General features: G+C 44.1%; 1 protein-coding gene across 2 annotated transcripts in view; it reads right to left on the reverse strand.

The window, feature by feature from the left end:
* plekhh2 (pleckstrin homology domain containing, family H (with MyTH4 domain) member 2) overlaps window positions 1-27,219 on the reverse strand; it is a 229,085-nt gene that overhangs the window by 145,173 nt on the left and 56,693 nt on the right. For both annotated transcript variants that reach the window (XM_070889372.1, XM_070889371.1), the window contains exon 3: window positions 7,954-8,016. In XM_070889372.1, coding sequence (XP_070745473.1) covers window positions 7,954-8,016 — 63 coding nt within the window. The remainder of the gene's footprint in view (window positions 1-7,953; window positions 8,017-27,219) is intronic.

Below are 27,219 nucleotides of genomic sequence, written 5' to 3' on the forward strand. Positions count from 1 at the left end.
TCTCCTAATCTGAGGAAGGACATTCTTGCTATTGAGGGAGTGCAACGAAGGTTCATCAGACTGATTCCCAGGATGGCAGGACTGACATATGAGGAGAGACTGGATCGACTGGGCTTGTATTTACTGGAGTTTAGAAGAATGAGAGGAGATCTCATAGAAATATATAAAATTCTGACGGGATTGGACAGGTTAGAGGCAGGAAGAATGTTCCCGATACTGGGGAAGTCCAGAACCAGGGGTCACAGTCTAAGGATAATGGGTCAGCCATTTAGGACTGAGATGAGGAGAATTTTCTTCACTCAGAGAGTTGTTAACCTGTAGAGTTCTCTACCGCAGAAAGTTGTTGATGCCAGTTCGTTAGATATATTCAAGAGGGAGTTAGATATGGCCCTTACGGCTAAAGAGAACAAGGAGCATGGAGAGAAAGTAGGAAAGGGGTACTGAGGTGAATGATCAGCCATGATCTTATAGAATGGTGGTGCAGGCTCAAAGGGCCGAGTGGCCTACTCCTGCACCTATTTTCTATGCCTGCCGGTCCTTGGGGTGGTCACCATTGCAGAGAAATCATCTGCAACTTTGTCCCAACGTTTGTTCATTTCTCTGGGCTTTACTTTAACTGGACCTTTGTTCTGAAGCTCGTGCCGTCTGCTCTCAATGACAGAAATTGGGGCCTCAGTTTCATCTGCTTGAAAATTTCTGGTCTTTGCCCCATGGTTCATATTGCAGCAGCTCCGATTTTTCTACTCACAAGCAGCTCTGAAAGTGCAAGGGCACACGACATCCCTCACGTGGAACGCAGGAATTTTATTTTGGTGGGTGCCTTTTGGCCCGGGATAGGAGCAGCACCAGCACCTGGGGTGGGGGGCCATTCGACCAGGAATAGGAGTGGCACCAGCAGCTTGGGCGGGGCATTCGGCCCAAGATGATAGCGTTTCCGTTTCCAACCCGCCTCAGCCCTTGGTCAGCAGTTTCCAGCCTCAGCCCTTCAGAGCATCCCTCGTTACCCTGGCAACATCAGCTTTTGGCGCAGGCCTTAAGCTCCACTACAGAGCTTCAGGCCAATGAGCACCACACCAAATTCTAAGTTCATTCCGGCGAAATTCAGAGCTTTTTATTCTGGCACAGTTGGGCCACAAAAAAAAAATCGAAGTACCTCTTCAACTACACCAAAAATCGCCCATTTGGAAAATTGAGCCCCTAGTCTGGGTGGGGAACCTAAAGTGTGTAGTCAGATTTCAATGATTTCAGAATCAATTGAGTAGATTTTTTTGTGGTGGCCGGTGATTGGGGAAAAGATTGAAATTGCACACAAATAACCTCCCGAAAATACTAGGGGGCCGATGGTCGAGTTCGAGCAGCGCGAGTCCGGGGTGCGTGGTGAGGCCTATAAGAGGCCCAACGTCGGAGGAGGAGCGGCAGTTCGAGCAGCGCGAGTCTGGGGTGCGTGGTGAGGCCTATAAGAGACGAGGCTTGTACAGCTCCAGCCAGGAGAAAAAGCAAACAAGAAGTAGGAAGAAATCAAAAGGTGACGTCACAGCCAAAGGGGTAAGTGATTGGCTGGTGATTGGTGAGTAGATTTTCTTTTTCTTTTTTATATCAGTAAGTAACCTGTTAACATTGTTATCGCCAATTTAAGTTAATCTAAGGGTTAAGTCATGGCAGGAGAGCTCGGTCACGTGATATGCTCCTCTTGTACCGTGTGGGAACTCAGGGACACTTCCGGTGTCCCTGACGACTACGTGTGCGGGAAGTGTAACCGCCTCCAGCTCCTGACGGCCCGCGTTGCGGATTTGGAGCTGAGGGTGGATTCACTCTGGAACATCCATGATGCTGAGAATGACGTAATTAGCACGTGTAGCGAGTTGGTCTTACCGCAGGAGAAGGGTCCACAGCCTGCTAGGGAATGGAAGACCAGCAGGAAGAGGAGTGCAAGGAAGGTAGTGCAGGGGTCCCTTGCGGTCATCCCCCTGCAAAACAGATACACCGCTTTGAGTACTGTTGAGGGGGATGACTCATCAGGGGAGGGCAGCAGAGCTAAGTTCATGGCACCGTGGCGGGCTCTGTTGCACAGGAGGGCAGGAAAAAGAGTGGGAGAGTGATAGTGATAGGGGATTCAATTGTAAGGGGAATTGATAGGCATTTCTGCGGCCGCAACCGAGACTCCAGGATGGTATGTTGCCTCCCTGGTGCAAGGGTCAAGGATGTCTTGGAGCGGGTGCAGGACATTCTGAAAAGGGAGGGAGAACAGCTAGTTGTCGTGGTGCACATTGGTACCAACGACATAGGTAAAAAAAAGGGATGAGGTCCTACGAGACGAATTTAAGGAGCGAGGAGCTAAATTAAAAAGTAGGACCTCAAAAGTAGTAATCTCGGGATTGCTACCAGTGCCACGTGCTAGTCAGAGTAGGAATCGCAGGATAGCGCAGATGAATACGTGGCTTGAGCAGTGTTGCAGCAAAGAGGGATTTAAATTCCTGGGGCATTGGAACCGGTTCTGGGGGAGATGGGACCAGTACAAACTGGACGGTCTGCACCTGGGCAGGACCGGAACCAATGTCCTCGGGGGAGTGTTTGCTAGTGCTGTTGGGGAGGAATTAAACTAATATGGCAGGGGGATGGGAACCAATGCAGGGAGACAGAGGGAAACAAAATGGAGACAAAAGCAAAAGACAGAAAGGAGATGAGTAAAAGTGGAGGGCAGAGAAACCCAAGGCAAAAAACAAAAAGGGCCAATGTACAGCAAAATTCTAAAGGGTCAAAGTGTAATAAAAAGGCAAGCCTGAAAGCTCGGTGCCTCAATGCGAGGAGTATTCGGAACCCAGGAGAGGGCTCTGAGCTAGTTAGAGTGGGTGAGTGCGCAGATGAACAGGACCCCAAGAAAGAATGCAAAAGGCAGGAGGCAACAGAGCAGAGTAGCACAGGGGTAAGTGTAAACCACAAGGTGATAGGAAGGGACAATATGTATGAATATAAAGGGGCTGCAGCAGGGGTCAAAACTAAAAATCATGGTTTAAAAACTAGTAATAAAACACTCTACCTAAACGCACGCAGCATTCGAAATAAAGTAAATGAGTTGACGGCACAAATCATTACAAATGGGTATGATTTGGTGGCCATTACAGAAACGTGGTTGCAGGGTGGCCAAGACTGGGAATTAAACATACAGGGGTATCTGACAATTCGGAAGGATAGACAAGAAGGGAAAGGAGGTGGGGTAGCTCTGTTAATAAAGGATGATATCAGGGCAGTTGTGAGAGATGATATTGGCTCTAATGAACAAAACGTTGAATCATTGTGGAGGGAGATTAGAGATAGTAAGGGGAAAAAGTCACTGGTGGGCGTAGTTTATAGGCCCCCAAAAATTAACTTCACGGTGGGGCGGGCAATAATCAAGGGAATAATGGAGGCATGTGAAAAAGGAACAGCAGTAATCATGGGGGATTTTAACCTACATATCGATTGGTCAAATCAAATCGCATGGGGTAGCCTGGAGGAGGAATTCATAGAATGCATACGGGATTGTTTCTTAGAACAATATGTTACAGAATCTACAAGGGAGCAAGCTATCTTAGATCTGGTCCTGAGTAAGGAGACAGGAATAATAAACGATCTCCTAGTAAAAGATCCTCTCGGAATGAGTGATCACAGTATGGTTGAATTTGTAATACAGATTGAGGGTGAGGAAGTAGTGTCTCAAACGAGCATACTATGCTTAAACAAAGGGGACTACAGTGGGATGAGGGCAGAGTTAGCTAAAGTAGACTGGGAACACAGACTAAACGGTGGCACAATTGAGGAACAGTGGAGGACTTTTAAGGAGCTCTTTCATAGTGCTCAACAAAAATGTATTCCAGTGAAAAAGAAGGGTGGTAAGAGAAGGGATAACCAGCCGTGGATAACCAAGGAAATAAAGGAGAGTATCAAATTAAAAACCAATGCGTATAAGGTGGCCAAGGTTAGTGGGAAAATTTTAAACGACAGCAAAGAATGACTAAGAAAGCAATAAAGAAAGGAAAGATAGATTACAAAAGTAAACTTGCGCAAAACATAAAAACAGATAGTAAAAGCTTTTACCGATATATAAAACGGAAGAGAGTGACTAAAGTAAATGTTGGTCCCTTAGAAGGGGGATTTAATAATGGGAAATGTGGAAATGGCTGAGATCTTAAACAATTATTTTGCTTTGGTCTTCACAGTGGAAGACACAAAAACCTTGCCAAAAATTGCTGGTCACGGGAATGTGGGAAGGGAGGACCTTGAGACAATCACTATCACTAGGGAGGTAATGCTGGACAGGCTAATGGGACTCAAGGTCGACAAGTCCCCTGGTCCTGATGAAATGCATCCCAGGGTATTAAAAGAGATGGCGAAAGTTATAGCAGATGCATTCGTTATAATCTACCAAAATTCTCTGGACTCTGGGGAGGTACCAGCGGATTGGAAAGCAGCTAATGTAACGCCTCTGTTTAAAAAAGGGGGCAGACAAAAGGCAGGTAACTATAGGCTCGTTAGTTTAACATCTGTAGTGGGGAAAATGCTTAAAGCTATCATTAAGGAGGAAATAGCGAGACATCTAGATAGGAATAGTGCAATCAAGCAGACGCAACATTGATTCATGAAGGGGAAATCATGTTTAACTAACTTACTGGAATTCTTTGAGGATATAACGAGCATGGTGGATAGAGGTGTACCGATGGATGTGGTGTATTTAGATTTCCAAAAGGCATTCGATAAGGTGCCACACAAAAGGTTACTGCAGAAGATAAAGGTACGCGGAGTCAGAGGAAATGTATTAGCATGGATCGAGAATTGGCTGGCCAACAGAAAGCAGAGAGTCGGGATAAATGGGTCCTTTTCAGGTTGGAAATCGGTGGTTAGTGGTGTGCCACAGGGATCGGTGCTGGGACCACAACTGTTTACAATATACATAGATGACCTGGAAGAGGGGACAGAGTGCAGTATAACAAAATTTGCAGATGAAACAAAGATTAGTGGGAAAGCGGGTTGTGTAGAGGACACAGAGAGGCTGCAAAGAGATTTAGATAGGTTAAGCGAATGGGCTAAGGTTTGGCAGATGGAATACAATGTCGGAAAGTGTGAGGTCATCCACCTTGGAAAAAAAAACAGTAAAAAGGGAATATTATTTGAATGGGGAGAAATTACAACATGCTGCGGTGCAGAGGGACCTGGAGGTCTTTGTGCATGAATCCCAAAAAGTTAGTTTGCAGGTGCAGCAGGTAATCAGGAAGGCGAATGGAATGTTGGCCTTCATTGCGAGAGGGATGGAGTACAAAAGCAGGGAGGTCCTTCTGCAACTGTATAGGGTATTGGTGAGGCCGCACCTGGAGTTCTGCGTGCAGTTTTGGTCACCTTACTTAAGGAAGGATATACTAGCTTTGGAGGGGGGGGGTACAGAGACGATTCACTAGGCTGATTCCGGAGATGAGAGGGTTACCTTATGATGATAGATTGAGTAGACTGGGTCTTTCCTCGTTGGAGTTCAGAAGGATGAGGGGTGATCTTATAGAAACATTTAAAATCATGAAAGGGATAGACAAGATAGAGGCAGAGAGGTTGTTTCCACTGGTCGGGGAGACTAGAACTAAGGGGTACAGCCTCAAAATACAGGGGAGCCAATTTAAAACCAAGTTGAGAAGGAATTTCTTCTCCCAGAGGGTTGTGAATCTGTGGAATTCTCTGCCCAAAGAAGCAGTTGAGGCTAGCTCATTGAATGTATTCAAATCACAGAAAGATAGATTTTTAACCAATAAGGGAATTAAGGGTTATGGGGAGCAGGCGGGTAAGTGGAGCTGAGTCCACGGCCAGATCAGCCATGATCTTTTTGAATGGCGGAGCAGGCTCGAGGGGCTAGATGGCCTACTCCTGTTCCTAATTCTTATGTTCTTATGTTCACCCAGAGAATTGTGAACCTATGGAATTCTCTACCACAGAAAGTTGTTGAGTCCAGTTCGTTGGATATATTCAAAAGGGAGTTAGACGTGGCCCTTACGGCTAAAGGGATCAGGGGGTATTGAGAGAAGGCAGCAGTGAAGTTGCATGATCAGCCATGATCATATTGAATGGTGGTGCAGGCTCGAAGGGCCGAATGGCCTACTTCTGCACCTATTTTCTATGTTTCTATGTTTGATTAATAATGAAAGTAAAAATTAACCAATCAGGAAGGAGAAAAACACATTTAAATACTCAACCAACAAGTAGGAAGAAATTGACTAACACCTCAATGTAAATCACTTACTTGATGGTCACGATGTAGAAAACCGACACAATAAATGTTGTTAATTCTCAATAATGTGGAAACAATTCTAATAACATGCAACAGTGAGCTGAAATTACATTGCCGTGTAATACTGGGAGATGCTTTTATGGAACTATTACTGCAGAATAATATCATCTTATTCACAGGAAAGTATAAGGAGTCTATTTTGGAGTTCTAATAGAACACAATAAATTATAATAGAATAGCTATTAATAAAGACCATGAGCAATTTTAAACCAAATTTCTAGCACGCTTTCTGTTAACTTGTTACATTTTTCAGGTGTTGAATTTGAGATATAAAAATCTGTCCACTTAACAGCTATTGCCTAAATATGTGTAATAATAAAGTCAAGCAAGAAGAGGATCAGGACCAGGAGATTAAGGCAAGTGTTTTTACTTTCCTTGTGGGATCAGGAGAAGCAGGAGTGCACTTCTGGGCCATCAGAGGTTCAGGTGTAGGTCAAACAGGCTGTTGAGGTTGCAAACCATTTAGTTGCGCCTGAGACAAGTGGCAAACTAGTAGGGTTGGTGGTGATGGAGGCTGAAGACAAAGCCTTCAATCTTCCCAATGGTTAAATGGAGCAAATTAAGACTCAAAGACTGGATGTTGGACAAGCAGTGTAATAACACAAAGGCAGTGGATGGGGTCATAGAAACATAGAAAATAGGTGCAGGAGTAGGCCATTCGGCCCTTCTAGCCTGCACCGCCATTCAATGAGTTCATGGATGAACATTCAACTTCAGTACCCCATTCCTGCTTTCTCGCCATACCCCTTGATCCCCCTAGTAATAAGGACCTCATCTAACTCCTTTTTGAATATATTTAGTGAATTGGCCTCAACAACTTTCTGTGGCAGAGAATTCCACAGGTTCACCACTCTCTGGGTGACGAAGTTCCTCCGCATCTCGGTCCTAAATGGCTTACCCCTTATCCTTAGACTGTGACCTCTGGTTCTGGACTTCCCCAACATTGGGAACATTCTTCCTGCATCTAACCTGTCTAACCCCGTCAGAATTTTAAATGTTTCTATGAGGTCCCCTCTCATTCTTCTGAACTCCAGTGAATACAAGCCCAGTTGATCCAGTCTTTCTTGATAGGTCAGTCCCGCCATCCCGGGAATCAGTCTGGTGAACCTTCGCTGCACTCCCTCAATAGCAAGAATGTCATTCCTCAGGTTAGGAGACCAAAACTGTACACAATACTCCAGGTGTGGCCTCACCAATGCCCTGCACAACTGTAGCAACACCTCCCTGCCCCTGTAATCAAATCCCCTTGCTATGAAGGCCAACATGCCATTTGCTTTCTTAACCGCCTGCTGCACCTGCATGCCAACCTTCAATGACTGATGTGTCAATAGAGGTGGGAAAGAGGTAGAGCTGGCGGTCATCAGTGTACATGTGGAATCTGACCTCATGTCTGTGGGTGAAGTTACCAAGGAACAGCATGCAAGTGAAGAAGAGACGACCAAAGATGGATCCATGAGGGATTTCAAAGATAATGGTGCTTTATAATTTCCATTTTGCAGTATTCAAATACAGATGCTGATTGAGGAACCCAAATACAGATGCTTACAAGTTAATGATTCCAAGTGTGAAGAAGTGACATTTAAGGCTCTTGGCTACTCAAGAAATTCTATACTGTAGGTGAGGAAGAGGCGCATTTGCTTATACACTACCTGCTGGCAAGCCTTCTCAGCATGACGGTTGGCATCAATTACTTGCCTCTCCAACTGGTGCATCTGGAAATCAGAAAACACTACATTAATGTGAAGGTAGCTACAACATAAATGTTACTGGTGCATTCTAAAATTGCTTTTAAACATCTGTAGTTTATTTTCCCTGGGAGAAAATAAAGGGCACTGTTGAGAGTTGGGAAGGAAAGTAAGCCACACTAAGCCTATACTGCCTTACTGCCAGCAAATAAAATAAAGTTATCGCAGTATATTTCAGGCCCATAAATGGGTGTGACCACAGCCATATGTATTATATGCAGCTGTGTATTGGCAATTCAGACCTCATAATACAAGATGCTTTAATAAACACTTCCAACATAATATTTGTAAGATACTGTTCTACTGTTGAAATGAAGTTATTTTTAAAATTGAAGCCTGCAATTTACGATAATACTGAAGGCTCACTTCAGACGACCAGATGTCTCACCTTTGGAAACTGCATTGCAATACAAATGAGGCAGTTCTTCTGCTTCCCATGGCATGGAGTATCACTTGAGGCTCTTTTCTCCTGTACTGCTAGAAGTACAGCGTTGCTGGTGATAAGCAACTACTACAGACTGCACATAGCAGTTGTTTGTGCTCTGAAATCCACTATAATATAAATGGGGGCATTCTCGTGCATGGCAAGGTGATATACAGACCTGCTTCCCATTGAAGTAGTTCTGTGGAATATAAACTGTCTAATAGATTACAATGTAAAGCAATTATAATACACTCTCCAATATGGGGGATCAGTGGAGATCATCGCCACAGTTATGATACTGCAGTAACAGAAGTGGTACCACAACCAGTTTGAAATGATTTCCTTGGGCTACAAAAACACCACTTAAATTATTTTTTCCCCCAATTGAAAACCCACTACAAGCTGTGAATTTGATGAAGATTTTCACTCATGAGCAGGTTGTAATTCACTTGTGAGTTGCAAGACCCACCACATTGGTGAAAGCATTTATCATATGTCATGGCTGGCTATGAATAATGCAAGTGATTTGTTGCAGAGTGATATTCAGTGTCAAATCATTCAAACTTCTATACTTTAGCATGATTTGCTGTCCAAGTTCTGCAATTCTGCATACAATTTTCAGAGATAGTGAAAATAAGTGGTATTTATGTGAATACACACACCATTCAAAACAAAATGGGAGAGTTAGAATCATTCATCACTCTGGAGGAATATGATATAACAGTTATAATGGAGATATGGCTTAAGTTTGGAGTGGAATGGCAACTTAATATTGCTGGTTAGATAGGGAGGAAAAATCAGGGTCTCGGGGCAGTGTTAGTGAAGGGTTCTATCATAGCATCAGATTCTAAGGGGGTTGCATTAAGACAGAATCCATATGAATAGAGTGAAGTAATAGGAAGGGGTATGGTACAATTCAGACCACCAGACAGTGGAAATGAGATAGAGATCGGCAGATAGTTCAGGGAGATAGCCAACAACAGGGTAATAATATTAGATGATATTAATTATTGAAGATAGACTGGAATAAAGGTGATGCATGTGGGTCAAAGTAGTGCTTTTGAGAATGCATCCAGGACTGCTTCTTGGATTAATTCAATATACATTAATGGAATTGATCATCAAGAGTAAACTTGAGGATTACAACAGTAACCAAGTAAACATCATATGTCATGGCTGGCTATGAATAATGCAAGTGATTTGTTGCAGAGTGATATTCAGTGTCAAATCCTTCAAACTTCTATACTTTAGCGTGATTTGCTGTCCGAGTTCTGCAATTCTGCATACAATTTTCAGATAGTGAAAATAAGTGGTATTTATGGAACCTATCTGACCAACCTCCTTGATTTCTTTGTGGAAGTGTCATCGAAGTTGACTAGAGGGCTTGATAGAATAGATGCTGAGAGGCTGTTTTCCCTGGCTGGAAAGTCTAGAACTAGGGACCATAATCTCAGGATAAGGGGTCAGCCATTTATGACAGAGATGAGGAGAAGATTCTTCACTCAGAGTTGTGAAACTTTGGAATTCTGTACCCCAGAGGACTGTGGATGCTTAGTTGTTGAGTATATTCAAAACAAAGATTATAGATTTTTGGACACTAAGGGAATTAAGGGATATGGGGATAGGGCGGGAAAGTGGAGTTGAGGTAGAAGATCAGCCATGATCTTACTGAATGGCAAAGTAGGCTTGATGAGCTGTTTGGCCTACTCCTGCTCCTATTTCTTATGTTCTTCGACTTACAAAAGCCATCTGATTATAAATTAAGCTCAAACATGTGGCGATTCAGGACACCTTGGGTACGAATAAGAAACTGACTGAAAGGTGAAAAAACAGCAGGTACTGGTTAAAGAGTAATGGCAGGGCTGGGGGAAATACTGAGTGAGGCTCCACCAGGGCTCAGTGTTGGGATTACTATTCGTATTGATTTACCTCAATAACTTAGATACTGAAACTCAATGCAAATTGGTTAAATATATAGATTATACCTAACTGGAAAGGACAGTGAAATTGAAGGACGCAGTCCAGAAACTACAGAATGAGCTAAGCAAAATATACAATATGAAATTTAATGCAGATGTATTGCAAATAGGAGAGAAAAATGGACAATGCGTATACTTCGTGAATAGTGTTGAAATAGTTGAGGATGAAGTTGAAAGTAACCTAGCAGTCTTAGTGGACTCAACAGCCAACATATCTAGCCAGTATCGCGCAGTAATAAAACAAAGCCAATAGAATGTTGAGCGACTTGAAAAGTTGTTTTCTAAAATCTGAAAACTTGAAACCATTCAAATGCAAACTACAGGCAGTCAGTAACAATAAATAAAAGCAAGTAGCTGTTAGAAATTAATAATTCAGTTGAAAGCAAATACATCCCAAGAGTTTTTAAACCAGAGAGATTAACACGATGAACATGACATTATAAACAGAGATTAAAAAGGATATTTAGACATTTGAGATAGAAAGAGGGGCATGTAATTGATAAACTAGACAAATTTAGAGAGGATAAAACCCTGTGTCCGGGTGGGATGCATCCGCGCATACTCAAAGGAGCTAAGGAAGAGATAACAGGGGCACTAGTATACATAGAAACATAGAACATAGGTGCAGGAGTAGGCCATTCGGCCCTTCTAGCCTGCACCGCCATTCAATGAGTTCATGGCTGAACATGCAACTTCAGTCCCCATTCCTGCTTTCTCACCATACCCCTTGATCCCCCTAGTAGTAAGGACTACATCTAACTCTTTTTTGAATATATTTAGTGAATTGGCCTCAAAAACTTTCTGTGGCAGAGAATTCCACAGGTTCACCACTCTCTGGGTGAAGAAGTTCCTCCTCATCTCGGTCCTAAATGGCTTACCCCTTATCCTTAGAATGTGACCCCTGGTTCTGGACTTCCCCAACATTGGGAACATTCTTCCTGCATCTAACCTGTCTAACCCCGTCAGAATTTTAAACGTTTCTATGAGGTCCCCCCTCATTCTTCTGAACTCCAGTGAATACAAGCCCAGTTGATCCAGTCTTTCTTGATAGGTCAGTCCCGCCATCCCGGAAATCAGTCTGGTGAACCTTTGCTGCACTCCCTCAATAGCAAGAATGTCCTTCCTCAGGTTAGGAGACCAAAACTGTACACAATACTCCAGGTGTGGCCTCACCAATGCCCTGTACAACTGTAGCAACACCTCCCTGCCCCTGTACTCAAATCCCCTCGCTATGAAGGCCAACATGCCATTTGCTTTCTTAACCGCCTGCTGTACCTGCATGCCAACCTTCAATGACTGATGTACCATGATACCCAGGTCTCGTTGCACCTCCCCTTTTCCTAATCTGTCACCATTCAGATAATAGTCTGTCTCTCTGTTTTTACCACCAAAGTGGATAACCTCACATTTATCCACATTATACTTCATCTGCCATGCATTTGCCCACTCACCTAACCTATCCAAGTCGTTCTGCAGCCTCATAGCATCCTCCTCGCAGCTCACATTGCCACCTAACTTAGTGTCATCCGCAAATTTGGAGATACTACATTTAATCCCCTCATCTAAATCATTAATGTACAGTGTAAACAGCTGGGGCCCCAGCACAGAACCTTGCGGTACCCCACTAGTCACTGCCTGCCATTCTGAAAAGTACCCATTTACTCCTACTCTTTGCTTCCTGTCTGACAACCAGTTCTCAATCCATGTCAGCACACTACCTCCAATCCCATGTGCTTTAACTTTGCACATTAATCTTTTGTGTGGGACCTTGTCGAAAGCCTTCTGAAAGTCCAAATATACCACATCAACTGGTTCGCCCTTGTCCACTCTACTGGAAACATCCTCAAAAAATTCTAGAAGATTTGTCAAGCATGATTTCCCTTTCACAAATCCATGCTGACTTGGACCTATCATGTCACCTCTTTCCAAATGCGCTGCTATGACATCTTTAATAATTGATTCCATCATCTTACCCACTACCAATGTCAGGCTTACCGGTCTATAATTCCCTGTTTTCTCTCTCCCTCCTTTTTTAAAAAGTGGGGTTACATTGGCTACCCTCCACTCGATAGGAACTGATCCAGAGTCAATGGAATGTTGGAAAATGACTGTCAATGCATCCGCTATTTCCAAGGCCACCTCCTTAAGTACTCTGGGATGCAGTCCATCAGGCCCTGGGGATTTATCGGCCTTCAATCCCATTAATTTCCCCAACACAATTTCCCAACTAATAAGGATTTCCCTCAGTTCCTCCTCCTTACTAGACCCTCTGACCCCTCTTATATCCGGAAGGTTGTTAGTGTCCTCCTTAGTGAATACTGAACCAAAGTACTTGTTCAATTGGTCCGCCATTTCTTTGTTCCCTGTTATGACTTCACCTGATTCTGACTGCAGGGGACCTACGTTTGTCTTTACTAACCTTTTTCTCTTTACATATCTATAGAAACTTTTGCAATCTGCCTTAATGTTCCCTGCACGCTTCTTCTCGTACTCCATTTTCCCTGCCCTAATCAAACCCTTTGTCCTCCTCTGCTGAGTTCTAAATTTCTCCCAGTCTCTGGGTTCACTGATATTTCTGGCCAATTTGTATGCCACTTCCTTGGCTTTAATACTATCCCTGATTTCCCTTGATAGCCACGGTTGATCCACCTTCCCTTTTTTATTTTTACGACAGACAGGAATGTACAATTGTTGTAGTTCATCCATGTGGTCTCTAAATGTCTGCCATTGCCCATCCACAGTCAACCCCTTAAGTATCATTCGCCAATCAATCCTAGCTAATTCACGCCTCATACCTTCAAAGTTACCCTTCTTTAAGTTCTGGACCATGGTCTCTGAATTAACTGTTTCATTCTCCATCCTAATGCAGAATTCCACCATATTATGGTCACTCTTCCCCAAGATATACATATCTAAAAATTCTATAGAAAAGGAAAACTGCCAGGCGACTGGCTAACAGCTAATGTTATTCCTTTAATCAAAAAGGGAGATAGTTCCCAGGGTGTGTTCTATAGACCAGTTAGCTCAAAGTCAGTGGTAGGAAAGATATTGGAATATTTACTAAGATGTAAAAGGGAAAAATTTAGAAACCGAAAATAATAAAGAATAATCAGAATTGATTTCAAAAGGGAAGGTCATGCTTGGCCAACCTTATTGAATTCTTTGAAGAATTAAGAGTCGACAAGGATAATGCAGTGGATGTAATGTACACAGACTTTCAAAAGGCCTTAAGATAAAGTACGGCATAGCAGGCTCATGACTAAGGTCAGGGAACAAGTAGCAGAATAGACAGCAAACTGGCTACAAAACATAAACAGAGAATAGGGGTCATAGGTAGTTACTCAGGCTGGCAAAAGGTGGGAAGTGGTGTTCCACAATGCTGAGACCAGTGTTGTTCATCATTTACATAAATTATTTGGACATGGGAATTGGAAATACAATACCAATATTTGCAGATGACACCAGATTGGTGGGGGAAGGGTATAGTTAATAATGCAGAAGACTGTGACCAAATACAGGAAGGCATTAACAAACTTGCAGAATTTGCGTGTAAATGGCAAATGAATTTCAATATAGATAAATGTGAGATAGTGCATTTTAGTCGGAGGAATAAAGAGGCCACATACTCCGTTGAAAATAAGAGTCTAAATGGGGTAGAGATGCAAAGGGATCTCAGGGTACAGATTCACAAATTAAAAGTAGCAATGCATGTCAACAAAGTCATGAAAAGTGTAAACAAAGCACTGCGATTCATTTCTAGAGGAATAGAATTCAAAAGCAGACAAGTTGTGTTGAACTTATATAGAACCTTGATTAGATCACAGAGTACAGTTCTGGTCTCCATATTACAAAAAGGATATAGAAGCACTGGAGAAAGTGCAAGAAAGATTTACAAGGATGATACCAGAACTGAAGGTACAACGATCAGGAAATACTGAACAGTCTGAGGATCGTTTCTCTATTAAAGGAAATACTGAGGTGACCTGATAAAGATCTTTAAAATTGTAAAGGGGTCGATAGAGTAGACTGTTATGTATTAATGCTTGGGGGTCAGCAGACATCAGAGAGCGCCGCGGTCGGAGGTCATCGGGCTGTACTCATGTGGCATGTGTGCTTGGTCACCTGTATATAAGCTGGGTGTCTGTCACGCAGGCACTCTCGGGCTGGAATAAAGATGGATCAGGTTGCATCTGAGTGAGTTTATAGTAACCAGACTCTTGAGTCATTACAATTGGCGACGAGGTAATATAAGAACCTTTGCATGCACAATGCGCAAGGTTGGAATCCTGGAGAGATTCATGGAGGGCGAGAATTGGGCGGAATTTGTCGACTGCCTGGATCAGTATTTTGTGGCCAATGGCATGGAGGTAGAGGCCTACGCCGTTAAGCGCAGGACAGTTCTCCTCACCGTTTGTGGTCCGAAAATTTACGGCCTCAAGAAGAATCTTCTCTCACCTGTACATCGGCGGAAAAAGGGTACGAGGAATTGTGTACGTTGGCGGGTAACCATCTGAAGCCACAAGAGGGGATCACCATATCATGCCATCGCTTCTACACGCATGTTCCTGCTAAGGGCCAGATCGTGTCGGGATTTGTCGCTGACCTGCGACGTCTTGCTGAGCCGTGCAAGTTTGGGAACATGCTGCTTGATGTCTTCATGATAGGCATCAGCCATGATGCAATCCTCAGCAAGTTGTTGGCTGCAGAGACGCCGGATTTGAAAAAGGCCATCGCAACTGCCTAGGCATGCATGACAACGGATGATAATTTGAGGCAGATATCATCGACAAGTCGAAGTTCCATGGCAAGTACAAGATGGCGTCGTTTTCGGGCAGAGCTGCTTACGTGAAACCTGCCACTGCTCAGAGCTTGCCAACTGGTTCGAACCAGATTTCACCCTGTTGACATTGTGGGGCAATCACCGGCCTCATCAGTGTCTGTTTAGAAGTGGGGCATCTTCACAGGATGTGTCCATAACGGGGCAGTCGTGGTGCGGCTCACCACGTGGTTGATGAGAACTAGTTCAGCGATGGCCCGGATACGCAACCCGAGGAGGAAGTGCATGGACTATATTCGTTCCTGAGCAAGAGCCAGCCGATAGTCATTAATGTGAAGCTGAATGGCGTGCCTGTATCAACGGAGCTGGACACGGGTGCGAGCCAGTCGATAACGAGCCAAAGGACATTCGACAAGCTGCGAAACCGAAGCCGAGTCCAGTCAATGCCAGGTTGCGTACTTACACTAAGGAACTCATGCCGGTGCTCAGCAGTGTAGCAATCGAGGTGTCATGACGGTGTGGTTCACGAGCTACCATTATGGATCGTCCCAGGTAATGGTCCAACACTGTTCAGCAGGAATTGGCTCGAGAAAATCAAGCCGAACTGGAATGATGTCAAGATGTTGTCCTCGGTGGATGATACTTCATGTGCTCAAGTATTGAAAAAGTTTCCTTCTTTGTTTGAACCGGGCATTGGTAATTTTACGGGAGCCAAGGTGCAGATTCACCTGGACTCCAATGCAAAGCCTGTCGATCACAAAGCTCGGTCTATTCCGTACATGATGAGGTAGAAGGTTGAAATTGAGCTTGACAGACTCCAGTGTGAAGGGATCATATCACCGGTCAAGTTTAACGAGTGGGCTCGTCCCATTATTCCTGTGTTGAAGAGTGATTGCACTGTCAGGATTTGTGGAGACTACAAGGTTACGATTAACCGATTTTCGAAACAGCATCAGTATCTGTTACCGAGGGCTGATGACCTGTTCGCCATGCTAGTCAGTGGAAAGTCATTCACGAAACTGGATCTGACGTCGGCCTATATGACCCAGGAGCTTGTCGACACTCGAAGAAACTCACCTGCATCAACACCCATAAAGGACTGTTCGTTTACAACAGGTGTCCTTTTGGGATTCGTTCAGCTACAGCCATATTTCAGAGGAATATGGAGAGTTTACTGAAGTCCGTTCCTAGAACTGTTATGTTTCAAGATGACATTCTCGTCACAGGTCGCGACACTGCTGACCATCTGAACAATCTTGAAGAAGTCCTACAGCGTCTGGACAAAGTGGGACTCAGGCTGAAACACTCAAAGTATGTATTCTTGGCACCTGAAGTCGAATTCCTCGGGAGGAAGATTGCTGCTGATGGCATCAGGCCCACTGATTCGAAAATGGAGGCCATCAAAAATGCACCCAGGCCTCAGAATGTGATGGAGCTGCGTTCGTTCCTTGAGCTACTCAACTACTTCGGTAATTTCTTACCCAGATTGAGCACTTTACAAGAGCCACTGCATGTGTTACTAAGAAAAGGCGACAACTGGGTCTGGGGTGTGTCTCAAGATACAGCCTTTGAGAAAGCCAAGAATCTGCTATGTTCAAACAAGTTGCTTGTTCATTATGATCCGTGTAAGCGTCTTGTATTGGCCTGTGATGCTTCATCATATGGGGTTGGCTGCGTACTCCAATAAGCAAATGAATCGGCCAAGCTACAACCTGTTGCGTATGCTTCAAGAAGTCTGTCTAAAGCGGAAAGAGCTTACAGTATAGCAGAGAAAGAAGCTTTGGCCTGTGTGTATGGGGTAAAAAAAATGCACCAGCACCTGTTTGGTCTTCGTTTTGAACTAGAAACGGATCACAAGCCACTCATTTCATTGTTTGTGGAAAACAAAGGTATTAATACCAATGCATCGTCCCGCATTCAAAGGTGGGCACTGACATTGTCTGCCTATGATTACGTCACCAGTCACAGACCTGGTACTGAGAATTGTGCCATCTGCCCTTACCCACAACTGAGATGGAGACGCCTCAACCTGCAGATCTACTGTTAGTAATGGATGCTTTTGAGTGTGAAGGAACCCCTGTCATTGCTCAACAAGTTAGGATCTGGACCAGCCATGACCCTATTTTATCAGTTGTGAAATGGTGTGTACTCAGTGGCGATTGGTCTGCCATACCTATGGAGATGCGTGAGGAGACCAAACCTTACAACAGTCGCAAGGATGAGCTGTCCATTCAGACTGTTTACTGTGGGGTAATCGTGTAATCATGCCCAAGAAAGGTCGAGAAAAATTTGTACGTGAACTTCATAGCACTCATCCTGGTATTGTCATGAAGTCCATTTTGCTAGGTCTCATGTATGGTGGCCTAGAATTGACTCTGATCTGGAATCATGCATGCCACAGTGCAATACTTGCATGCAGCTAAGTAAAGTACCAGTGGAATCGCCGCTGAGTCTTTGGTCGTGGCCATCCAAACCATGGTCGAGGATCCACATTGATTTTGCAGGCCCGTTCCTAGGAAAGATATTCTTTGTGGTAGTAGATGCATATTCTAAGTGGTTCGAGTGTGTTATGATGTCATCCAGCACATTTACAGCTACCATTGAGAGCCTTCGTATCATGTTTGCTACTCATGGTTTGCTTGACATTGTTGTGAGCGACAACGGATCTTGCTTCACAAGTCTTGAGTTCCAGGAGTTCATGAAATGCAATGGCATCAGACATGTGAGATCAGCTCCATTCAAGCCTGCTTCTAATGGTCAAGCCGAGCGTGCCGTTCAAACGATCAAGCAAAGTATAACTCAGGGTTGTCATGTATATTGCTCAGTTACAGGTCAAGACCTCATATGCTTACTGGGGTTCCTCCTACTGAACTACTGATGGAGAGAATTCTCAAGACCAGGCTTTCTCTTGTTCATCCTGATTTGAATGATCGTGTTGAAAACAGACGTCAAAGTCAGCAATGGTGTCATGTTCGTGTTGCTGTGTCACGTGACATCTCGGTCAACGATCCGGTTCATGTACTGAACTATGGTCAAGGTCCAAAGTGGATCGCCAGCACTGTTACAGCCAAGGAGGGTAACAGATTATTTATTGTCGTGCTAAAGAATTGGCAAACATGCAGGAAACACTTTGACCAGGTTAAACTGCGGCACACGGATGAACTGGAACCGCGTGAGGAAGATGCAGTCAGTGAACAACCAACCATTGTTCACTCATCAGAAGACTCTGCTGACATTACTGACTGAACCTTCAGTCTCTGATGTGGTCATGACCACTCCCATCAGATCGGCTACTCAGCCCTCAGTCTCAATGGACTCGGAACGCTCGCCCAGCGCCAAAGTTGAACTGAGACGATCAACTCGTGAGAGGAAAGCCCCAGACCATCTTAATTTGTAAAAAGACTCTTGTTAAGATTTTAAAAGGGGATGTTGTTATGTATTAATGCTTGGGGGTCACCAGACACCAGAAGGCGCCGCGGTCGGAGGTCATCGGGCTGTACGCATGTGGCATGTGTGCTTGGTCACCTGTATATAAGCTGGGTGTCTTTGTCACGCAGACACTCTCGGGCTGCAATAAAGATGGATCAGGTTGCACCTGAGTGAGTCTTGAGTCATTACATAGACCTAAAGACGTTTTCTCTTGTGGGGAGTACAAAACTAGGGCCTACAAATATGAGATAGTCACTAAAAAATGCAATCAGCAATTCAGGAGAAACTTCTTTACTCAGAGTGGTGGGAATGTTCAAATTGCTACCATCTTGGGCTCAAGTTGCTCCTATTTTTTGGAGCATCTAGTTTAGTATGGAGTATCTTAGAAATCGCAATTCTCGGTATTTAGTTTGCTCCAGTTCGAGTTAGTTAGAATAGTTTTGTTTTCGTAGTTTGTTTTTCAAAACGGGGCGTTACCAGCCACTTACACCTGTTTTGCAAGTTTAGGCAGTGAAAAGTTACTCCAAACTAACTTAGAATGGAGTAAGTGTCGATTTTTGTACGCTCAGAAAAACCTTGCCTACACTTTATAAATTAGATGGAGGTAGCGAGAGATGGTGGTGGCGGTGGGGGTGGGGGGAGGGGGCAGGGGGAAGGAAGTTAGAGGGAAGTTAGAGGATTTTACAAAGCATTAAACACTTCACTTTTACCAATAAAGAGCCATCAATAATAAATGATAAATCAACCAAAAAAAATTAAAAATTAATTTAAAGACATTTTTAAAAATTAATAAATAAAAACTTAAAAGTTTCTACTCACCTACTGCATCACCGGGAGCCCTCCAACAGCCTGCTGAAGAGCTGCTCGGGCGGGGCCCGCCCCCGACGAGATGCCGGTCAGGCCCTGCTGCCGAAGAGATCAGGGCAGTCAGGCCACTCGGCCCGGGATAGGGGCGACGTCCCTTCGGCCAGGGATAGGGTCGTCACCCGGAGACAGGACGCGTTGGGAGGGCCAGGTGCTACTGCGCACGCACACAGCTGCCGGCACTCTTTTTGGCACAGGGCTGTAGCTCCGCCCCCAGCAGCTCCTGCTGCGCTGCGCCGAGCTGGAAACGGCCCGACATATATCCGAGAATCGCGAGGTAAGTATTCGGTGCAATTTAAGTTCTACAAGTTAGGCGGGCCTCTCTGATGTACACCATTCTAGCGGGGGTCCGAAAATTGAGCCCATAGAGTGGTTGAGGTGATTAGTATAGATGAATTTAAGGGGAAGCTAGATAAGTACACAAGGGAGAAAGGAATAGAAGGATATGTTGATAGGGTGAGATGAAGTAAGGTGGGAGGAGGTCCATGTGGAGCCTAAACATCGGCATAGACTTGTGAAATGGCCTGTTTCTATGCTATAAAATTCTATATAATTCTATGTAAATGTCATGAAAGATTGTTAACAGAAAGTGATCGCAAAAAAAGTTACAGGAGTCCCACATAGACCAAAGCTCCCCAAACATAAAATACCTACTGGAACTCAGAAACTGCAAAGTCATAATAAAAAAAAACGGAGATAATGATAGAAATAATAGAGAAAGGCTGAAAAATAATTTATAAAAGCAGGGTCGAATATTGGAGGCCAAAAGTAGAATTCAACAGGAATATGCATTCCAACAGGGAAGAATATAATGAAGTGAATCAGACAGGTTAGAACTGCACATCATACAACATGGACACAGCATGCCATCCATAGAAAATAGTTACACAGGCTTGAATAACAGAGCTGCAGGTGTACTGCTAGAATTTAATTAGCTAAAACTGTGCAGTTTACCAGCATAAAGCACTGGCAAGGTTCGCACTGCTTGTCAATCTCGGACCACCCATTATGGAATTGTCTTGCAGTATTATCAGCCAGGTCCAATTAACAAGCCAGGTTGCTTGGTCAAACATCAGCAGGTCATTTGGGTATGCAACCCTGTCTGATTTGGATTAGAGAGTCTACCACAGAAGTTACAATCTTCTATTACTTGCTTGTCTCCCTTGCAGCCATTTGACCCGTAAGAGACCCAGCTTATCTCTGGACCCAGGAGAATAGTCAGTGGTCACTAGTCAGAATTAAAGTAATTGAGACCATTTGGGATAACTGTAGTCACAATTCATCAAACAAAATTAAGCTGACATTTAAAAAAAAACTTTCCCGCCCAAAACAGTTGCAAGAACTGCAAATAGTTAAAGATTCTCTCATTGTTGGGTGGGAAAGCATTAAGCAATAAGTCAGTATTGAAATAAGCAGCCAAATGTTCAACATGAACAAGTTCTGTTTTGTGATTAACTTGAGCAACAAGTCCTCAGTCAATTCATTAAGGACATCAGGGCTTGTGTCACCAAAATGTGTTGTCTTCATTAAAGTACATCAAACTAAATAAAAACAAGTTGCTGTTGCAATGTCACTGGAGGCGACATCTGTGGAACATTTAATATCATTGGCGACAATTAGGGAAACATAAATAACACCATCCACTTGATCCATCTTTGTATAATGTTAGCATGCACACATCAGATTCCTAGAATGGTATGCCTTTGATATTTTGCTAAACTGAAAGAATATTTTTTTCAGCACTGTGCACACAAACAATGGGCTGTAATTTCCGGCCCTTACGGATGTGTACGCGCCTGTATGGGGTCCACGCAAGTTCCGGGTTTAGGCATGCGTTGCACATGTGCTAAAAGCCAGAACTTGCGATTTGCAAAACAGACCATCCAAATCCCCAGGAAAAGGGCATCCACGGGCGGAGAGTTGGGCTATTTGCTCAACTTCTGCCCAGCAAATGCCCGTGGTAAAAGCAGGCGTAAGGGCTGACTTTACCAGCGTAAGAGTTTTAAAAAACATAAAAATAACAATTTAGCAATCATTTAAACATTAAAAACCCTGTGCAATAAGGTACGTTTATTTTTAGCCCTGTTAAAACATGTAAATTTATTTTTCACAAAATTAAATTTCAAATGTTTAATTAAATGCCGTTTTAATTAATTTTAAATGTAATTTTTTTTATTTATTTGATGTCCAGATGTATTTTGTATGTGATCCCCATTCATCCCTATGGGCTTTCTGTACATACGGAATTGCCATAAGCATGAATGGGGAATCCCTTCTTTTATTGGATAGGCCAGCCCACGAGATCCCAGGGGCGCTTGCAAACCGCATGTACCCCTAGGATATGTGAGCCTCTACGCAGGCCTACGCATAGAGGCTCTGGTGCGCAAGTCTCCTTGGAACTCGAGACAGAGTTAGGATGAATGTGTAGATTTTTTGCTGGTCAGAGGCATCCGCCCACAGGAAGCCTCCGACTAGACGTTCCACTGTGATCACCATAGCCCAGAAATGGGCGATATTTCTAGCCTTAGTGCTTTTTTTATTTTTCAGGATTGTTGGAATATCGCTCTTTTTAAAAACCGCTAGTTTCACCTTTTTAATTTGGGCGAAAGTTTTAGCGATGTGAAATGGGCCTTAGCGACGAATTCAGTCGTGCAAGGCTAGCGTCCATAGCAACGACCGTTCTGTGCATGCACGTTTTATTTGAAAGCAAAGAACTTTTCCTGCGATTCAGGAGTTCAGGAGTCACCTGCACATGCTCAGAAGACTGAAAGAGAGGGAGAGAAAGAAGGAAATGTCTGTGAAGGGTAAAAAATGTCAAGCGATAGTAGCATGCAGCAGGAGGAGCTGTCAGGGAGAAGGAGGGCAAAAGCCTTTTCCGATGAAGCCAATGAGGCCCTTGTTAATGAGATTGAAAATAGGTGGGGCCAATTAACCCAGGGTGGGCGTGGGAAACCTCCTTCCCCCGCCCCCCGCCGGACATATCAAAAAATATGGGGCGGTATCACCGCCATTGTATCATCTGTGGTTCATGATAGGCGAGAGGCAGACCAGTGCTGCAAGAGGTGGAACAGCCACGTTGCTTTGGCAAGAGTATTAAATTATTACATTTTAAATTGTAAAGATGCACTGACTCATTAATTAGAATGTAAATCTGATGAATTGTAATTAAGCTGGGTAATCTTGGGTAGCTTCCCTGCTAAGATTTGGACTGAGGTCGGAACCTGCGCCCATTAAGTCTCATTTTGCCGAGGTGCCTTATATTTAATTAACAGTATGAATTATTATTTAAAAGAATGACTGGAAACAGACAGACTGCAAACATTCGGCATTTCTATCACTTTAGTTTAGAAGGAGAAATTTTTGTGTGCTGTGACCAACTTGGACACTGTTTCCTTTTTGGTTACATTGGTGGATGGGGCACGGCTGAGCATGGAGGGGTCCAGTCACCTTAACCCAGACTGTGTAAGTGTCTCCGGCGGCTGTCACTCACACAGTGACCCAGCCTGGACTGGGAGAGCTGCCCTGGCTCACTGTCTGCCCTGGGATACTTTGGGACATTAGCTCCGGCCACACAGAGATTTCCGAGCACAGCCCATGGACATGGCGCCCCCTCCCATTACTGTCCTGCCATTGCCAAGCTCAGCAACGGACCTGATTTCCACCCACCCCCCCGCCCCCCCAGGGGACTTCCACTGATTCAAATAAACCGCCCACCTCCCCTAGGCGCCAAATGGCACGGCCCGTGGATGGGATCTTTCGTGGCGATTGTACGCAAGATGTTTAGTGTCAAGCATTGGTTCATAAACACGATCTTATTAAATATTTTCTCTGAATGTAAATGTTATAACCATGCATCCATTGTGGATACAAACTGTATTAGCATATAATGTTCGTTATGGATGAATAGAATGTGGGTGACTAATTGTGCATTACAATATCTGTTGTGTTTCCGTAATAGTACTTATTCAATTAGCTTATGCCATGCTCTTGTCACGTTTGCAGATGAAGATATCTAAGAATCATGCAGAGCAGAGGCAAACCGGAGGAGGGCCTGCTGAGCTGCACCCGCTCACCGACCTAGCAGAACGTGCCACAGCATGAGTGGGCACCCATAATCGTTCTGCCACCTGTGGTGGTGCAGATCCTGTTGTTGTGCCATGAGAGTAATGTGTAAAGCAGTGGTAATTTAAAATAATTTAATGGCATTTCATTGTAATATATGAATGATGTAATGTTATACATGCAGCTTCTGTACTCTCATATTAATCATATGTAATGTATCTCATTCACATTTATTGCAGTAGTGTTGCTCCTCGTACATATGCCAGTGCAGCGCAAGTACTCTCGTGTTTCTCCTTCTCTTCCAGTAACCTCAATTATGTTTTGCAGCTCCCCAGACACAAAGTGAGGCCCCTGCACCAACACCTGTACAACTGCAGGTCGTCATCACCACGGGTGACAAACATGAAACTGAGGAGGAGAATGAAACTGAGTCAGGGTTGTCATCTGTGGTACCTGCGGCCAAGTCATCCTCAACGGATGAAATAGCGGGGCCAAGCGGCTTGCAGCAGGCCACTCGAAGGCCAGTGCCCACATTGACCCCGCGGAGGTTGAGTCGATGAGGTAGGCAGGCTCTGCGACGGGCAAATGTCAATGAGGAAATGGTCTCACTGTCAAGGGCGAGCGTCGACATAGGTCAAGAACTCCTCCAGGCGCTTGGTGGGTTGACCGGCAACATTGCCACACTGTCTGCGTGAATAACGGAGGACATTGAGTAGATAGTTGCGGCAATGGGGCGAACGACCGACTGTCGATGCCTTACGACACGCAATAGTTTCGGGATACCAAGGTGCCTTACCAGCAACCACCACGACAGATGCGAGACAGGAGGAAGAACTTTCTTCCAACTCGGAAGACGTTTCTTTGCAAACGTCTTCTCCTCAAACCACTGAGGTCATTCTGCCGACGTCACCGCCCCTACCAACCCCCCCCCCCCGCCCCCTTGGGGAGTACATGGGAAATGGGGGAGGGTCAAGATACAGGAGGAAGCGTGGCCACAGGTGGTGGCGGGGGGGGGAGGGGAGGCTGTATATTGTTGTTGTTACAAAAAAAATGTTGAATTTGACTGTTGGAGATGGTGGGAGGGTGTTGTTATATTGTTCTGTTCAAAACATTGTTGACTGTTCGGGGTGTTATATATGGTTGTTAAAAAAATTTAAATTGTGTGTTAAATTATTAAACATTTTTATTTAAGTTTACAATTGTTGTGAAGTATCTTCTACAAACGTAAGGTAAAACATCAATACAAGGGTTGCAAACAATGGCCATGGCCAGGCAAGGATGAAACGTAACGCAACTTTAACTGTCACCAACGTAACTTCATGCAAAGCATTCATTTATGAGCTGCTGATGCAAGAGTTTTGCAGCTGCGTAACTGCCACAGGGCTTTTCCAGTGTTGTGGTGGGGGGGGGAGAGCATGGTTCATCGTCAGGCTGATGGTCCTCCCCGAGGTCCTCGTCATCCTCCTCCTCCTCGTCCTCGTCTTCCTTTTCCGCCTCCCCTCTCTCCTGAGGTGGACCGGCGATCCCATCTGGCAATTGTTGTCCTCTCCTGATAACTAGGATATGCAACATGCAGCACACCATAATGAACTCAGCGACATGCTCAGGGTGGTATTATATGTTGCCTCCTGAATGGTCCAGGCATCTTGAGATGCTTCAGAACTCCAATTGCCTTTGACGATATTGTGTGTAGCTGTATAGTTTTTGTTGTAGCGCTTCTCGGCTTCTGTCTGGGGCTTACGCAGAGGGGTTCATGAGCCAGCTGGCAAGGCCATATCCTTCATCCCCCAGCATTCAGCCATGACATTGTGGCTGACTTTTACAGGTCAGAGACAGTACTCTCATGCAAGATGTGTGCAGCATGGATGGTCCCTGGAAAATTTGCATTTACTGCCATGATTATTTGGTTATGGTCGATAACGAGCTTCACATTCAGGGAGTGGAATCCCTTTCGGTTCCAAAACACCTCTGCATCCTGTAAAGGTGCTCGCAGGGTGATGTGAGTACATTCTATTGCTCCCTGCACCTTGGGGAAGTTTGCTATTCTCAAGAAACCCAAAGCCCTCTCAATCTGTGCCTCCCTGGTCATAAGGAAGTTTATAAAGTCCATCCTGTGTGCGTAAAGGACTTCAGTCACCTGTCGAATGCAACAATGTGCGGCGTGCTGAGAGATACCGCAAATGTCGCCAGCTGAGACCTGAAAGGAGCCCGGTGCGTAGAAGGAAAGTGCCGCAGTAACCTTAACCTCAATGGGCAGTGCGGTCCTGATGGTGCTGGTAGGCTGCAAATCTCCCTTAATTAGCTGGCTTATCTCACTGATGACCTGCTTTTGGAAGCGCAGCCTCCTAACGCATGTGTTATCAGACAAGTCCAGGTATGATCGCTTATCCCTGTAAATGGGTACAACGTCTCCTCCTCCTCAGCAGTCTGCCACCTCTTTGATTGGGCACATAATGCTCTTCAATAAATCTTCTCCCTTCTCTATTCTGCAGCATGTGATTAGTCATCAGTGGTTGAGAAATTATAAGCCCCATCACTGTAAATGCCCTTAATTTGTCCTCAACAAATACAAATGTGATTAGATGATTAGCAAGAGTCAAAAACGCCCTTAACATCACTCACAAATTGCTTCTCCTGACAAGCACATCAAACAGCCTTTTATTAAAGATCCTCCGAGTTACAAAATGGCGTCCATAGTGTTGAGTTAAAGTCAGGTGATTGCAGCTTTTCTTCAGAGTCTTTTTGGGCCAACGATCATTTGGGTGAATTATTGGTGAAATACCTAAAGTAACACTCGGCGATAATCTGGGACATTATTGGGCGCTAGTTTCCATTCTAAACAGTATTCTTGGCTTCGCACGAGGATGATAAAAAAAAAATGACAATAGGCCGGGCGATGCAGCTCATTCATGTATGCCGAAAGTTGCGCTGGCAATAAATGGGCAATAATCAGGCGCTAGTTTCCACTTCTCAGCAAATATGGGCGATAGCCTAAATCTCAGCCCTTATATGGGCGATGTACCGAAAGTCTAGTCCAATATGTTTTAAGCAGGAGAGTCTAACCATCAATACATATTTCTGATATTAAAGCAATTAAAAATAATTATAATTAACTTCCACATAAGAGAAAGCTATGTATGTGATTTGTTTTGTGTATGTGAAATACATCTAAACAAATCTGCCTATCGGTTTAATCTGGTCCAATTGGGAATAATAAAACATTAGTGCGAAATTATAATGAAATGACATTGTGTCTAGAGTAATATATTCAGACATGAACCTGTCCAGAACCAAGAATATATATGCAAAATATACTCACTGGCAGCAGCCATCAGCAACTACTACTGTAATTTTATTATGTTCTATGTTAGTGTAAAACCAGTTGACCCAAGATGACAGAGCTTTCTCTGGACTTTAGAAAATTCTAATAATCATGGTCTTAATTGAAAATAGTTTGTCAAACCACTTTTTCTCTGGAAAGGAGAAAGAGTCAAAACAGCTTTATATTAATCTTGTTAAAACCATGTGTAAATGATAAAAATGATGCAATGCAACATGATTTGCACCAACACATTGTGGGGCTGAAATTGCCCCCCTTACTGCTGGTTCCAGAGCGGATCGGGGCAGGCTCCCCA

The sequence above is a fragment of the Pristiophorus japonicus genome, chromosome 9, assembly GCF_044704955.1.
Source record: "Pristiophorus japonicus isolate sPriJap1 chromosome 9, sPriJap1.hap1, whole genome shotgun sequence".
Taxonomy (NCBI): Eukaryota; Metazoa; Chordata; class Chondrichthyes; family Pristiophoridae; genus Pristiophorus; species Pristiophorus japonicus.